Raw genomic sequence first — 14176 nt, forward strand, 5'->3', positions numbered from 1 at the left:
GTCTTATGACGTCGCTTATTTGTGAAAAGGCTAGGCAGTTGCATGACAATTTGGCAAAGAAATTGCCTGCAACTAGTGATGATGTGAGTGAATTTAAGGCCAGCAAAAGCTGGTTTGAGATATTTAAGAAGCGTACTGGCGTACACAGTGTGGTAAGGCATGGTGAGGCTGCCAGTTCGGACCACAAGGCGGCTGAAAAATATGTGCATGAATTCAAGGAGTACATAAACAGTGAAGGACTGAAACCTGAACAAGTGTTCAATTGTGATGAAACAGGCCTCTTTTAGAAGAAAATGCCAAAGAGGACCTACATTACTCAGGAAGAAAAGGCACTGCCAGGACACAAGCCTATGAAAGACAGGCTGACGCTAATGTTCTGTGCTAATGCTAGTGGGGATTTCAAAGTGAAGCCGTTACTAGTGTACCATTCTGAAAATCCCAGAGTGTTCAAGAAAAACAATGTTATGAAGAGTAAATTGTGTGTGTTTTGGAAATCTAATAGTAAGGCATGGGTCACGAGGGAAATTTTTGTAGAGTGGTTCAATGAAGTGTTTGGCCCTAGTGTGAAGAATTACCTCCTGGAAAAGAAATTGCATCTCGAGTGCCTCCTAGTAATGGACAATGCACCTGCTCATCCTCCAAACTTGGATGACCTAATTTTGAAGGAGTTTGGGTTCATCACAGTAAAGTTCTTGTCCCCGAATACCACTCCTCTCCTCCAGCCCATGGACCAGCAGGTCATTGCAAACTTTAAAAAACTCTACACCAAAGCAATGTTTGAAAGGTGCTTGAATGTGACCTCAGACACTCACTTGACCCTACGAGATTTTTGGAAAGAACACTTCAGCATTCTCCATTGCGTAAGCCTTATAGGTAAGGCTTGGGAGGGAATGACTACCAGGACTTTGAGCTCTGCTTGGAGAAAACTGTGGCCAGTGTGTGTCCACAAGAGGGATTTTGAAGGGTTTGGGGCTGACCCTGATGAGCCTATGTCAGTTGTTAAATCCATTGTGGCACTGGGGAGTTCCATGGGGTTGGATGTGAGTTTGGAGGATGTGGAAGAGATGGTGGAGGACCACAACAAAGAGCTAAGCACTGAGGAGCTGCAAGAGCTTCAGCAGGAAGAGCAACAGATCGCAGCTCAGAATCTTGCTGCAGAGGAGGAGGAAGAGAGATGGAGGAAGGTGCCTTCTTCAGAAATTAAGGAGATTTTTGAAATGTGGGGTAGGATGGAAAGATTTATGGAGAAACATCACCCAGAGAAGGATGTTGCAAGCCATATCAGCAACTTGTACAGTGACAGAGTCTTGGCCCATTTTAGGGAAGTTTTAAAGAGACTCCAGAAACAGAGCTCTCTGGACAGTTTTTTTGTGAGACAGGACTCCAGTGACTCTCAAGGTGGTCCTAGTGGCATTAAGAGACAGAGAAGAGAAGTAACCCCAGAAAAGCAATTGGTACCCGAGGCGTTGATGGAAGGGGCTTCCCCTTCCAAACAATAAATCATCCAATCAGTCTCCTTCTCCAGTCTTCCATACACAAAGAAGAATCGCCAATAAAGGTAAGTGTTATTCTGTTAATGTTTAATTCATCATGTGCCACTGTATTGTTTATGTACTACATCTATATTTCATGTTAAAAAAATTTTTTGTTTTAATACTTCTGGGTGTCAGGAATGGATTAATTGAATTTACATTATTTCTTATGGGGAAAACTGATTCGTAAATCGTCCATTTCGATAATATTCCCACTTCCAGGAATGAATTATGGACAATTATTGAAGGACCACTGTACATTATTTAGGTATGCATACTGATCAGAGAGCCCGTTTTAAGTCTGAGTCATCGGTAAACAAGTACGTCACTAAGTGAGGAGAGGCTGTACTGTATTATTATAGTATTATTATATTACAGCCTCTTCTGACTTAGTGATGTACTCGTTTACCGACCACTCGGACTTACGACCAGCTCTCCAACCAGTGTGCAAACCTAAATCATGTATATTAGAGTGAATTTCCACTATTCTGTTTATTACAGAATACGGTACACTAGTGTATAAACATTTAAAAATATACAAGAAATGTTATAAATGGTGCAAAGGTGACATAAAAAAATATCTAAAGATGGTTGACACAAACCCCCTACCAGTATAGTATGCCCCTAACTTAACAACCAATTCATTTACCGACCTACTCTTAGGAATGGAATCCTGTCGTTAAGTGAGGAGAGGCTGTACTATTATTATTATTATTATTATTATTATTATTATTATTATTATTATTATTATTATTATTATTATTATATTACTGTATTATTATCAACATCACTATTATTATTATTATTATTATTATTATTTTTTTTTTTTTTATTATCACACTGGCCGATTCCCACCAAGGCAGGGTGGCCCGAAAAAGAAAAACTTTCACCATCATTCACTCCATCACTGTCTTGCCAGAAGGGTGCTTTACACTACAGTTTTTAAACTGCAACATTAACACCCCTCCTTCAGAGTGCAGGCACTGTACTTCCCATCTCCAGGACTCAAGTCCGGCCTGCCGGTTTCCCTGAATCCCTTCATAAATGTTACTTTGCTCACACTCCAACAGCACGTCAAGCATTAAAAAACCATTTGTCTCCATTCACTCCTATCAAACACGCTCACGCATGCCTGCTGGAAGTCCAAGCCCCTCGCACACAAATCCTCCTTTACCACTTCCCTCCAACCTTTCCTAGGCCGACCCCTACCCCGCCTTCCTTCCACTACAGACTCATACACTCTTGAAGTCATTCTGTTTCGCTCCATTCTCTCTACATGTCCGAACCACCTCAACAACCCTTCCTCAGCCCTGTGGACAACAGTTTTGGTAATCCCGCACCTCCTCCTAACTTCCAAACTACGAATTCTCTGCATTATATTCACACCACACATTGCCCTCAGACATTGACATCTCCACTGCCTCCAGCCTTCTCCTCGCTGCAACATTCATCACCCATGCTTCACACCCATATAAGAGCATTGGTAAAACTATACTCTCATACATTCCCCTCTTTGCCTCCAAGGACAAAGTTCTTTGTCTCCACAAACTCCTAAGTGCACCACTCACCCTTTTCCCCTCGTCAATTCTATGATTCACCTCATCTTTCATAGACCCATCAGCTGACACGTCTACTCCCAAATATCTGAATACATTCACCTCCTCCATACTCTCTCCCTCCAATCCGATATCCAATCTTTCATCACCTAATCTTTTTGTTATCCTCATAACCTTACTCTTTCCTGTATTCACTTTCAATTTTCTTCTTTTGCACACCCTACCAAATTCATCCACCAATCTCTGCAACTTCTCTTCAGAATCTCCCAATAGCACAGTGTCATCAGCAAAGAGCAACTGTGACAACTCCCACTTTATGTGTGATTCTTTATCTTTTAACTCCAAGCCTCTTGCCAAGACCCTCGCATTTACTTCTTTTACAACCCCATCTATAAATATATTAAACAACCACGGTGACATCACAGATCCTTGTCTAAGGCCTACTTTTACTGGGAAATAATTTCCCTCTTTCCTACATACTCTAACTTGAGCCTCACTATCCTCGTAAAAACTCTTCACTGCTTTCAGTAACCTACCTCCTACACCATACACCTGCAACATCTGCCACATTGCCCCCCTATCCACCCTGTCATATGCATTTTCCAAATCCATAAATGCCACAAAGACCTCTTTAGCCTTATCTAAATACTGTTCACTTATATGTTTCACTGTAAACACCTGGTCCACACACCCCCTACCTTTCCTAAAGCCTCCTTGTTTATCTGCTATCCTATTCTCTGTCTTACTCTTAATTCTTTCAATAATAACTCTACCATACACTTTACCAGGTATACTCAACAGACTTATCCCCCTATAATTTTTGCACTCTCTTTTATCCCCTTTGCCTTTATACAAAGGAACTATGCATGCTCTCTGCCAATCCCTAGGTACCTTACCCTCTTCCATACATCTATTAAATAATTGCACCAACCACTCCAAAACTATATCCCCACCTGCTTTTAACATTTCTATCTTTATCCCATCAATCCCGGCTGCCTTACCCCCTTTCATTTTACCTACTGCCTCACGAACTTCCCCCACACTCACAACTGGCTCTTCCTCACTCCTAAAAGATGTTATTCCTCCTTGCCCTATACACGAAATCACAGCTTCCCTATCTTCATCAACATTTAACAATTCCTCAAAATATTCCCTCCATCTTCCCAATACCTCTAACTCTCCATTTAATAACTCTCCTCTCCTATTTTTAACTGACAAATCCATTTGTTCTCTAGGCTTTCTTAACTTGTTAATCTCACTTGTATTATTATTAACACACTGGCTCTCTCCCACTGAAGGAGGGTGACCCATAAAAAGAAACTTTCAACATCATGCACACTATCACTGTCTTGCCACCGGAGGTGCACACATATATAACAGCTCAAGGTGAAGTGCAAAACCCAACAGGAGTCCTATAGTACCTGGGGAACAGAAGGTACAGTAGCTATTATATTCATGAGAAAAGTCCTAAACCCATAGAGCCATACAGCACCTCAGGAATGGGAGATAATGTAGACTCTAAACCTGTAGGAATTGTACCAGACTCGGGAAATGAGAAGATTTATCATTATATTTAACATATTTTCTTTTCAACACACTAGTCATCTCCCACCACAGTAGAGTGACCCAAAAAAGAGTAAACACATTCACCATCATTCATTCAATGACTGTCTTGCCAGAAGCATGCTAACATCACTCTTCAGATGAACTGCCAAACTATAGCACCCTCAGCTCTCCTTTAAAAGTGCAGGCACTGCACATCCCACCTCCAGGACTCAAGTCCAGCTACCCAGGCCACAAAAACCATTTGCCTCAACTTGTTTTGACCCTTTGGATCAAAACAAGTTGAGGCATATGGTTTTTGTGAAACTGCTTTGCAGTTACACAAGCCTATTGCATGTTCAAGTCCCTAGCACTCAAAAACCTCCTTTTCCCCTTTCTCTCTATCCTTTCCTGGGAGCATCCCTACCCTTCCTTACAACAATTAAACTAGATAAATGTATTCATTGTATTCACTAAATTTATTGTTATAACAACTTAGAGACTGCATATACAAGCAATCAATTAATTACTGCCTTATTAATCTTAAGATAGTCTTAAGTTTGCCAAAAATGCTCTACACACTAAGGGGCTTTCTGCATGCACACCTTAATGTCACCCATCCCTGTACAAACATTGTATCATCCTTAGTCCTCACCCCAGATTTATATGTCCTACACTAACAAATAACCCACACGTACGAGAAAGGAACTCATGATGATGTTTCAGTCCGAAATGTCATCATAAGTTTCTGCGTGTATTGTAACTAGTATGCAACTAATTAATTGCCCATGTTGGAGCGAAACGTCGTCATGAGTTTCTCTCTCCTGTGCTGGTTATCTGCGTATTGTTCCAGTCACAGTATTGTGCCTTTTCATTCTTTATATATCCTAGCCATTTTTATGTGTACCTGAAGCAAATCACCCTTTCCAGACCCTTGAGGTGTACTTTCCCTGCTGAGGTCCACTCCTTTGGCTTTCTTCAGGTTGTTGATAGCAGTTGCTTGCATGATCTCATTAATTATATTTCGCCTGCATGAAAGCAACAATGTTAGTATCACCGTGCCTGAGTAAAGCAGGTCCCTCATTATTTGCATATAACAATGGCAAATGTTAGACAAATACTATTACAATAACAACACTGTGAGAGATCTATGCTTTATATGCACAGAGGAGAAATTGCAACTACACTGAAAAATTGAAAGTACGAGTACATTCATAAAATTTTGACTAATCTGTCATGTATACAGAATTACATATATAAACACAACATAAAATTAGCAAAATTAAATAATTTAAAGTAGGACTACAATACACTCTACTCATGAATTAACCGTATACAAATTATCAAGGAACAGGCCATGCATAGTTTTGAAAAAACTTATACATTGCTAAACATCAGAAATGCAAACAAATACTGTGCATGCAAGAAAGCAGGAAAAATATTCATTGTTGCCTTCAAGTCTATGTGCACTTTCCAATATTTCACAAAGCATCCATATTGTTTTTAGTTCAGTTGGCCCCCTTCATATTTCTTCACCTAAGACAAAGTGACTGATCATCTTTTATCAAAAAAGAATAGTCACAATACCATGACTGGAATAGACAAATAACACACACATAGGAGACAAAGTTATGATGATGTTTTGATCTGACTTGGACCATTAACTAGTCACACACAAGTGCGAAGGGAGCCAGTATATATGCGAGAGGGAGCGGGGCCAGGAAAATGAGGTGGTGGTAGTAATAGAGGTGGTGGTGGTGGTAGTAGTAGTAGTAGTAGTAGTAGTAGTAGTAGTAGTAGTAGTAGTAGTAGTAGTAGTAGTAGTAGTAGTAGTAGTAGTAGTAGTAGTAGTAGTGATAGTAGTAGTAGTAGTGATAGTAGTAGTAGTAGTGATAGTAGTAGTAGTAGTGATAGTAGTAGTAGTAGTAGTGATAGTAGTAGTGGTAGTGATAGTAGTAGTGGTAGTGATAGTAGTAGTGGTAGTGATAGTAGTAGTGGTAGTGATAGTGGTAGTGGTGGTGGTAGTGGTGGTGGTAGTGGTGGTGGTAGTGGTGGTGGTAGTGGTGGTGGTAGTGGTGGTGGTAGGGGTGGTGGTAGGGGTGGTAGTAGTGGTGGTAGTAGTGGTGGTGGTAGTGGTGGTGGTAGTGGTGGTGGTAGTGGTGGTGGTAGTGGTGGTGGTAGTGGTGGTGGTAGTGGTGGTGGTAGTGATGGTGGTAGTGATGGTGGTAGTGATGGTGGTAGTGATGGTGGTAGTGATGGTGGTAGTGATGGTAGTAGTGGTGGAAGTAGTGGTGGTAGTAGTAGTAGTAGTAGCAAAAGTAATAGTAGTTAAGATCTAAGATGCTCTGAAACATTGTCATAAGTTTTATTCTCCTATGTGAGGGTTATTTGTGTATCTTTTATCAAGGCTGAGAAACTGATCCCCTCAAAACTACCTTTCCACTTCTAAGTCCTCCAGCACTGTATTCACCTTTACACTCGATGATGAATCCTGCAGGTGAAACCTTCTGTCAACTTATCAGTATTGCTAACCCTTTGTATATGATACTTCCAATTTCTGTTGAATATTCTGGGAACTGTCATTGCCATGGAAGCTTTTTTGAAACGACCCGAGTCATTCTTTGAACTTAACACATAGAGTGGTTTTTCAATCTTCAAAGTGTTGTATTCTATGTATGGACTCTGATAAACTACTAGGAATACTACTAATAGCACTTCAACAACAGTGGAGGCAACTGTAACCATAGTAAGGAATTGTACCTTAGCAAAATTGCAGAATTCATAATCTTTTAGAATGGTCATTTTTATGAACTACAGTAGTCCCCCCCCCCTGTAACTGTGGGGGATATGTTCCAAGACCTACCTATGATAAAGTTTAATTGATAAATTATACACAGTAAGTGGAGAATTAGCACTTTTTCACTGATGGGAAGCACTTCACAGATTCTCTTAGACTTTGAAGAACTACCACCATCATTACTTTTGCGCTTTGGTGTCAGTATTAACCCTTTCAGGGTCAGAACCAAAAATACAAAGTTTATATCTGATTATGCACTGCATGGGGCAGGATTTTTTTTATATACTGGTCACTTACTGCACAGACCTATTCTCTCATATCTAGGCCAAAATTTACCACTCACTGCTTATCAGAGCAAGCTAAGCTCATGGCGTAGTTGTACGGCACCAACTAAGAGTTCAAAGCCGTAGTACTACAGCAGAGACCCTAAAAGGGTTAAGCAAAATTAAGGATTGTTTTCAGTCCACGGAAAGCACTGATAACTGAAACTGCAGAAATCGAATCCAAGGATACAGAGGTTCTACTGTGTTTTCTACACAGAAACTGAATTATAGCCCATAAATTGCTGAAAGTTTAAAAAGAAATTAATATTGTATGCCTCTTCATCAAAAATTATTTATGATTTACCCACTTCAAATTTCTCAAGGCCCTTGAATATACGACAATCACAAAAAAAAAAATTGTCAAATACACTTTTATTTAATATGTAAAAAATATACTTTTGCTCAGTGGGTATCAATGAAATATTAATAGCCTGAAATTCCTTATCATTTTGAAGTTACACTACTCGAAAATCTGTGATAATTTTGAAAGAACAACAGCAAAATCAGTGGTAATTTTGAAAGTACAACAGTGAAATGAATGATTCTGAAATTATAATAGCCTGAAATCAGCAATATTTTTGCAAGTACAACAGTGAAATCAGTGATAATTTCAAAATGCTTCTGTAAAATAACTATCTTTAGAGATAATACTGTAATAGATATTACATTAAAAAAATCATATTATTATTATTATTATAATCAAAAAGAAGCGCTAAGCCACAAGGGCTATACAGCACTGCAAGGTAGGGAAGGAAGCGAGGGTATTGGATGGCAGAAGGGAGGAGGGATGATCAGTAGGTTACAGAAAACAGCGGGGCAGGAGATAGTACGGGGGTAGAGGGTAGCAAGAGATTGAAGTAGAAAGGGCTGAAGGTATCAGAATTTGTGAAGCAAGTCAGTTGTTGTCAAAAAGTCAATGAGAGAGTCCGGATGAAAGGTTGGTCCATCAGCGAGAAGGGAAGGTAAAGAGAGAGCAGCGGAGCGTAGACGACAACGGAGGTAAATTCTGCGTGCTCGTTGATAAAGTGGGCAGTCCAACAGAATGTGGCTGACTGATAATGGAGCTTGGCAATTCTCACATAGAGGAGCAGGGCGCCTCTCCATGAGTATGGCCAATGCGAAGACAGGAGAGAGTAGTCTCCCAACCTCGACACTGGTGATAAGAAGACGGGCAGTAACCTATACTCGGTTTAATAGATTGAAGTTTATTGCCGAGCATAGTAGACCAACGTTGTTGCCAACGGGTGTGAAGGTGGGAAGATATTGCAGCAAAATAGTCCGTAAATGGAATACCTCTATATGAAACTGGTAGGTCATGTACTGCTGACCGCGCAGCAGTGTCTGCCTGTTCATTGCCCTGTACGTCAACATGACCAGGGACCCAACATAAAACAATATCTTTATGCTTGGTAAAGATGCGGCGTAGCCAAAGTTGGATACGGAGGACTAAGGGGTGAGGTGTATCAAATTTCTGTATAGCCTGTAAAGCACTAAGGGAGTCTGAGACAACCACAAATGATGACACAGGCATAGATGCAATACGGATAAGTGCTGCAAGGATGGCATACAATTCAGCAGTAAAAATACTAGCCGAAGATAGTAAATGCCCTCATACGACGCTGTCCGGAAACACTGCTGCGAATCCTACACCGTCAGAAGACTTAGAGCCATCTGTGTACACAGCAATGGCATGAGAATGAGAGTGAAAGTGGTCAAAAAAAAGAGAGTGGGAAGCGACCGTAGACAGTTGGGCTTTCGAGCAAGGGAGAGAGAAAGAACAGACTCGAACAGCTGGAACTTCCCAGGGGGGTAGGGAAAAGTGAGATGCTACATGAACATAGAAAGGTGGTAATTGAAGAGAAGATGAGCGAATGAAGGCGAAGAGAGAAGGGACGGAGTAAACAGGGGCGGCGAACAAATAAAGAATGTCTACTAATATCAGTGACCATTCTATAAATGGAAGGATTGCGGAGATCATGAGAGCGTACATAGTAGCGAAGGCAATGGGCATCACGGTGATCGGATAAAGATGGAACATTCACTTCTGCATAGAGGCTCTCGACAGGGGAAGAGCGAAAAGCACAAAGGCATAAACGTAATCCTTGGTGATGAATGGGGTTAAGGCTAGAGAGAGTAGCAGGAGATGCCGCTGAATAGATCTGGTCACCATAATCAAGTTTCGATAAAATGAGGGTGGAATGTAGGCGAAGGAGGGTTCGACGATCAGCTCCCCATGAAAGATGAGCAAGGGTTTTAAGAAGGTTCAGCCGGCTGTGACAAGTTGCCTTCAGAGAGGCAATGTGAGGTTTCCAGGATAACCTACAGTCAAAGAGGAGGCCCAGAAACTTGACTGTATCACTTTCAGGGATACGGGAGCCATAGAGGTACAAGGGATGATCGGAGATGACAGAGCGTCTAGTGAAAGTAATTTGGTGGGTTTTAGTGCTGGAAAATTTAAACCCATGTGTGGTGGCCCAATTGGAAACACGGTCGACTGCATGCTGGAGAGAAACTGTAATGAGGTGACAGTCAGCGCCTGCACAGGCAATAGCGAAGTCATCAACATAGAGTGATGACCAAATATTTGATGGAAGACTAGAGGCCAAATCATTAATAGCAAGGAGAAAAAGTGTTGTGCTCAGAACACATCCCTGGGGGACACCTTCAGCTTGGATAAAGTCCGGGGAGAGCACATTATTAACCCGAACACGGAAATGCCTGTCAGTTAAAAAGTTCTTAAGGAAGGATGGTAGATTGCCTCGAAGGCCTAAGGAGTGGGTTTGGGCTAAAATATTATACCTCCAAGTTGTGTCATATGCCTTCTCAAGGTCAAAAAATATGGCAATAACTGAGTGGTTATTCGCAAAGGCATTACGAACATACGTATCCAAGCGTAATAAGGGGTCTATGGTAGAACGTCCCTTACGAAAGCCATATTGACGAGTGGAGAGACTGTTGTGTCTCTCTAAATACCACACTAAACGTCTATTTACTAGGCGTTCCATCACTTTGCAAACTGCACTGGTAAGAGCAATGGGACAATAGTGGGAGGCTTCATGTCCCGTAGTGCCTGGTTTGCGGAAAGGGAGAACAATGGCGGATTTCCACAGCTGTGGAAGAACTCCTTGTGACCAAATAAGATTGTAAAGGCGTAATAGGACTGCAAGGGCTGACTGATGTAAATGTTGTAGCATACGAATATGAATGTCGTCGGGCCCAGCTGCAGATGATCGGCAAGCTGAGAGTGTTGCCTCCAGTTCTTGAAGTGTAAAAGGCACATTATACTGTTCTTCTCTGAGAGAAGAAAAGTCCAAGGGTGCTAACTCTCTGGCAGACTTTGAGGAAAGAAATGAGGGGCATAGATGGAGTCCCTGAGAAATATGGACCAGATGATTGCCAATTTCATTGGCAACATCCAGTGGGTTTGCTTTATCAACACCGGCAACCCGCAGAACAGGAGCCGGGTCAGGAGAATATTTACCACTCAGTTTTCGTACTTTTTTCCAGACTGCACTCATAGAGGAAGCAGGGGTGATGGTGGAGACATAATCTCACCAGCAAGTGCGTTTAGCGTCACAGATAACACGGCGAGCGATCGCACGCTTCTGCTTAAAATCAAGAAGTCTCTCTGTGGTTCTATTGTACCGGTACCTGCCTATGCAGCACGTTTCAAACGTACTGCACGAGCACAAGCAGGAGACCACCAGGCACGCATTTCTGATAATGCCTGCCCAAAGTTTGGGGTATACAATTAGAAGCTGCAGTTAAAACGGAGGACGAGAAGAGGTGTAAAAGCTCATCGATGGAGGACGAAGAAGGAACCTCTCTAAAAACAGTTAGGTGTGAGTAAAGGTTCCAATTTGCCTGATCAAATTGCCAGCGTGGGATGCGAAGAGGTGGTGAATATGAAGAGGAAGTAAGAATGATTGGGAAATGATCGCTGTCATGTAAGTCCAGGAGAACAGACCAAGTGAAGTCTAATGCGGCGGAGGAAGAGCAGACTGAGAGATCGATGCAAGAGAGAGTGTGAGTCCGAGGATCAAAATGGGTGTGAGCACCTGTATTTAAAACATGGAGGGAGTGGGTGGCAAAAAAAGCCTCTAACTGAATGCCACGGGAATCACAGTGAGACCCCCAGAGGAAATGGTGGGCATTAAAATCGCCAAGTAACAGAATCGGTGGCGGTAATGACGAAACAAGAAAGGCAATATCCGGAATAGATAATGCCCGAGAAGGAGAGAGATATAAAGAACAGAGCATATACCACCTATGCAAGTGGATACGGGTTGCTGTGTAATGCAGCGAAGTACGAACAAATAGCTGATGGTACGGAATATCAGTGCGTAGAAGAAGGGCACTTTCATTAAAGGTCCCATCAGGAAAAGGATCTGAAGAATACAATAAATTATAGCCTGAGATGGGAGAGATAACAGCAGAGTGTAATTTTGGTTCCAGTAAGCAAACACCAACAGGGAACAACTGTGAGAGTAACATCTGAAGCTCACCCCGATTACCCCTGAGGCCGCGTATATTCCACTGTAAATAGGCCATGATTGGCAATGATAAAGATACCTGAAATCCGCAGGTAAGGGTTCCAACGGACTAGAGGGGTTAGAAAAGTCCACATGCGAAGGCAGTGGAAAATGTTCAAGCAGCAAAGGAATGGTGCGCTGTGAAGAAAGGAGTTGCGCAGATGGAGCAGAGGAGAGAGAAGGAACGGAGGGTGGATCAGTGTCCATTGATGGTTGGGTCTCTGCAATATATTCAGAGATTGCTTCAAGTGTTTCGGAATTCAGAGACATCGTATGGGAGACAATATTGGAAATGGTAGGGGGAGGATGAGTAAAGATTGGAACTGTAATGGACTGTACCAAGGTAGGGGGGGTGCGAAAGGGTGGAGGGAACTGGAGAAGCATGGAGGGGGACAGAAGAGGCAGAAACCTGGGAGGTGGCAGAAGAGGAAGAAACTTGGGAGGGAACAGGGGAGGAAGGTACAGTATGAGGAGGAGGGTGAACCTCTACACTTGTAACAGAGCCAGTGAGAGGGGAAGAACCAGGTACAGAGACAGGGAAGGTAAAATGAGGAGGTGGAAGATGGGTAGGAGGTGTTAATGGACCTTTTTTTGACTTTTGAGAAGTAGAGGGACGATTAGGAGGAGGTGTCATATGAGATCTCGTCGCTACTGAGGCTTGTGAGGGAGAACACGAAGAAGCGAGATCAGACTGAGGCGTTGAAGTAGGGACGTCTGAGCCTAGGACAGCAAAAGAATTAGATACAGGAGTGACTATGGGAGAGGTAACCACAGAGGTGATTGCAGAAGATGGGATCTCAGAAGCGGGGGGACCATTTGAAACATGGGAATAAGAAACACGAGGTAGTCTCCCTTGGAGGCAGAGATGAGAAACTGTCATGGCATAAGGGAGACCTTCTACCTCTTTGAGGTAACGGATTTCCCGCTCGTTTAAGTAGACTTGACAACGGCGAGAGTACGAAGGGTGAGCCTCATGACAATTAAGGCAAGAGGGAGGTCGATTGCAAGACATATTAGAATGGTCATCGGCACCACAGACCGGGCATTCGGCGATAGATCTGCAATATTTCGCTGGATGGCCAAATCGCCAGCAATTTCTACACTGTTGCGGTGTAGGGATCACCTTTCGAACTTGTAACCGATGTCCTGCTATATAAACTGAGGATGGGAGTTCACGGCTGTCAAAAGTTAAACGAGCCACATTGCTAGGGTATCGTCTCCGCCCGCGGGCAGGAAGAACATAAGTGTCTACCTTGAGGATTGGGAGATCTTGGAGTTCCAGCTGTTCAAGAATGTCAGTGCCACATGTCTGGAAATTTTGTTGAACTATGGTATGGGGCAGAATGACGGTACCACTACAAGAATTGAGGGAATGATGTTTTTCAATAGTGACAGGAACAGTATCGATATGGGAAAGACAAGAAAGCTCATGAGCCTGGGTAGCATTCTGTACGGTGATGATGCACGTACCGCTCTTAAGAGCATGAAAAGAAATATCTTTACCAACATGGCATAGGAGTGCCTTGCCAATACTGTGGTCAGAAAGATAGGCAGTAGAGGAAGTCGGTCGTAAAGTGAAGAATTTAGTCCATTGTGCAGTCTGAAACTGAGCGTGGAAAGGTAGTGAAGGACGTGTCGATCTTTTCTGAGAAGAACGAGAAGGTGGAGAAGTATCATCAGCAGGTAATTGTCATTGGCGTTTAGGCGTGGGACCAGAGTTGGTCCGACGTGGAACGGGCCGGCGATTCGAAAATTGCCGCACCGTAGAGGGAGAGGCCGGAAGCATAGTCAGAGGAGAGCGAAGGTCAGATAAATCGAAGGAGTCAGTCAAGGCCTCAGTACCTGAAGCGGGTGAGGAAACAGCACTGGCAAGAGGTACAGAGGCATGAGGAGT

The 14176-nt window shown here is 42.7% G+C and overlaps 1 protein-coding gene across 2 annotated transcripts in view; it reads right to left on the reverse strand.

Moving 5' to 3' along the window:
• The window catches only part of LOC128687645 (sorting nexin-25), an 81282-nt gene that overhangs the window by 33873 nt on the left and 33233 nt on the right, over positions 1–14176 (reverse strand). For both annotated transcript variants that reach the window (XM_070083944.1, XM_070083945.1), the window contains one exon: positions 5538–5658. In XM_070083944.1, the coding sequence (XP_069940045.1) occupies positions 5538–5658 (121 nt within the window). The remainder of the gene's footprint in view (positions 1–5537; positions 5659–14176) is intronic.

The sequence above is a fragment of the Cherax quadricarinatus genome, chromosome 11, assembly GCF_038502225.1.
Source record: "Cherax quadricarinatus isolate ZL_2023a chromosome 11, ASM3850222v1, whole genome shotgun sequence".
Lineage (NCBI taxonomy): Eukaryota > Metazoa > Arthropoda > Malacostraca > Decapoda > Parastacidae > Cherax > Cherax quadricarinatus.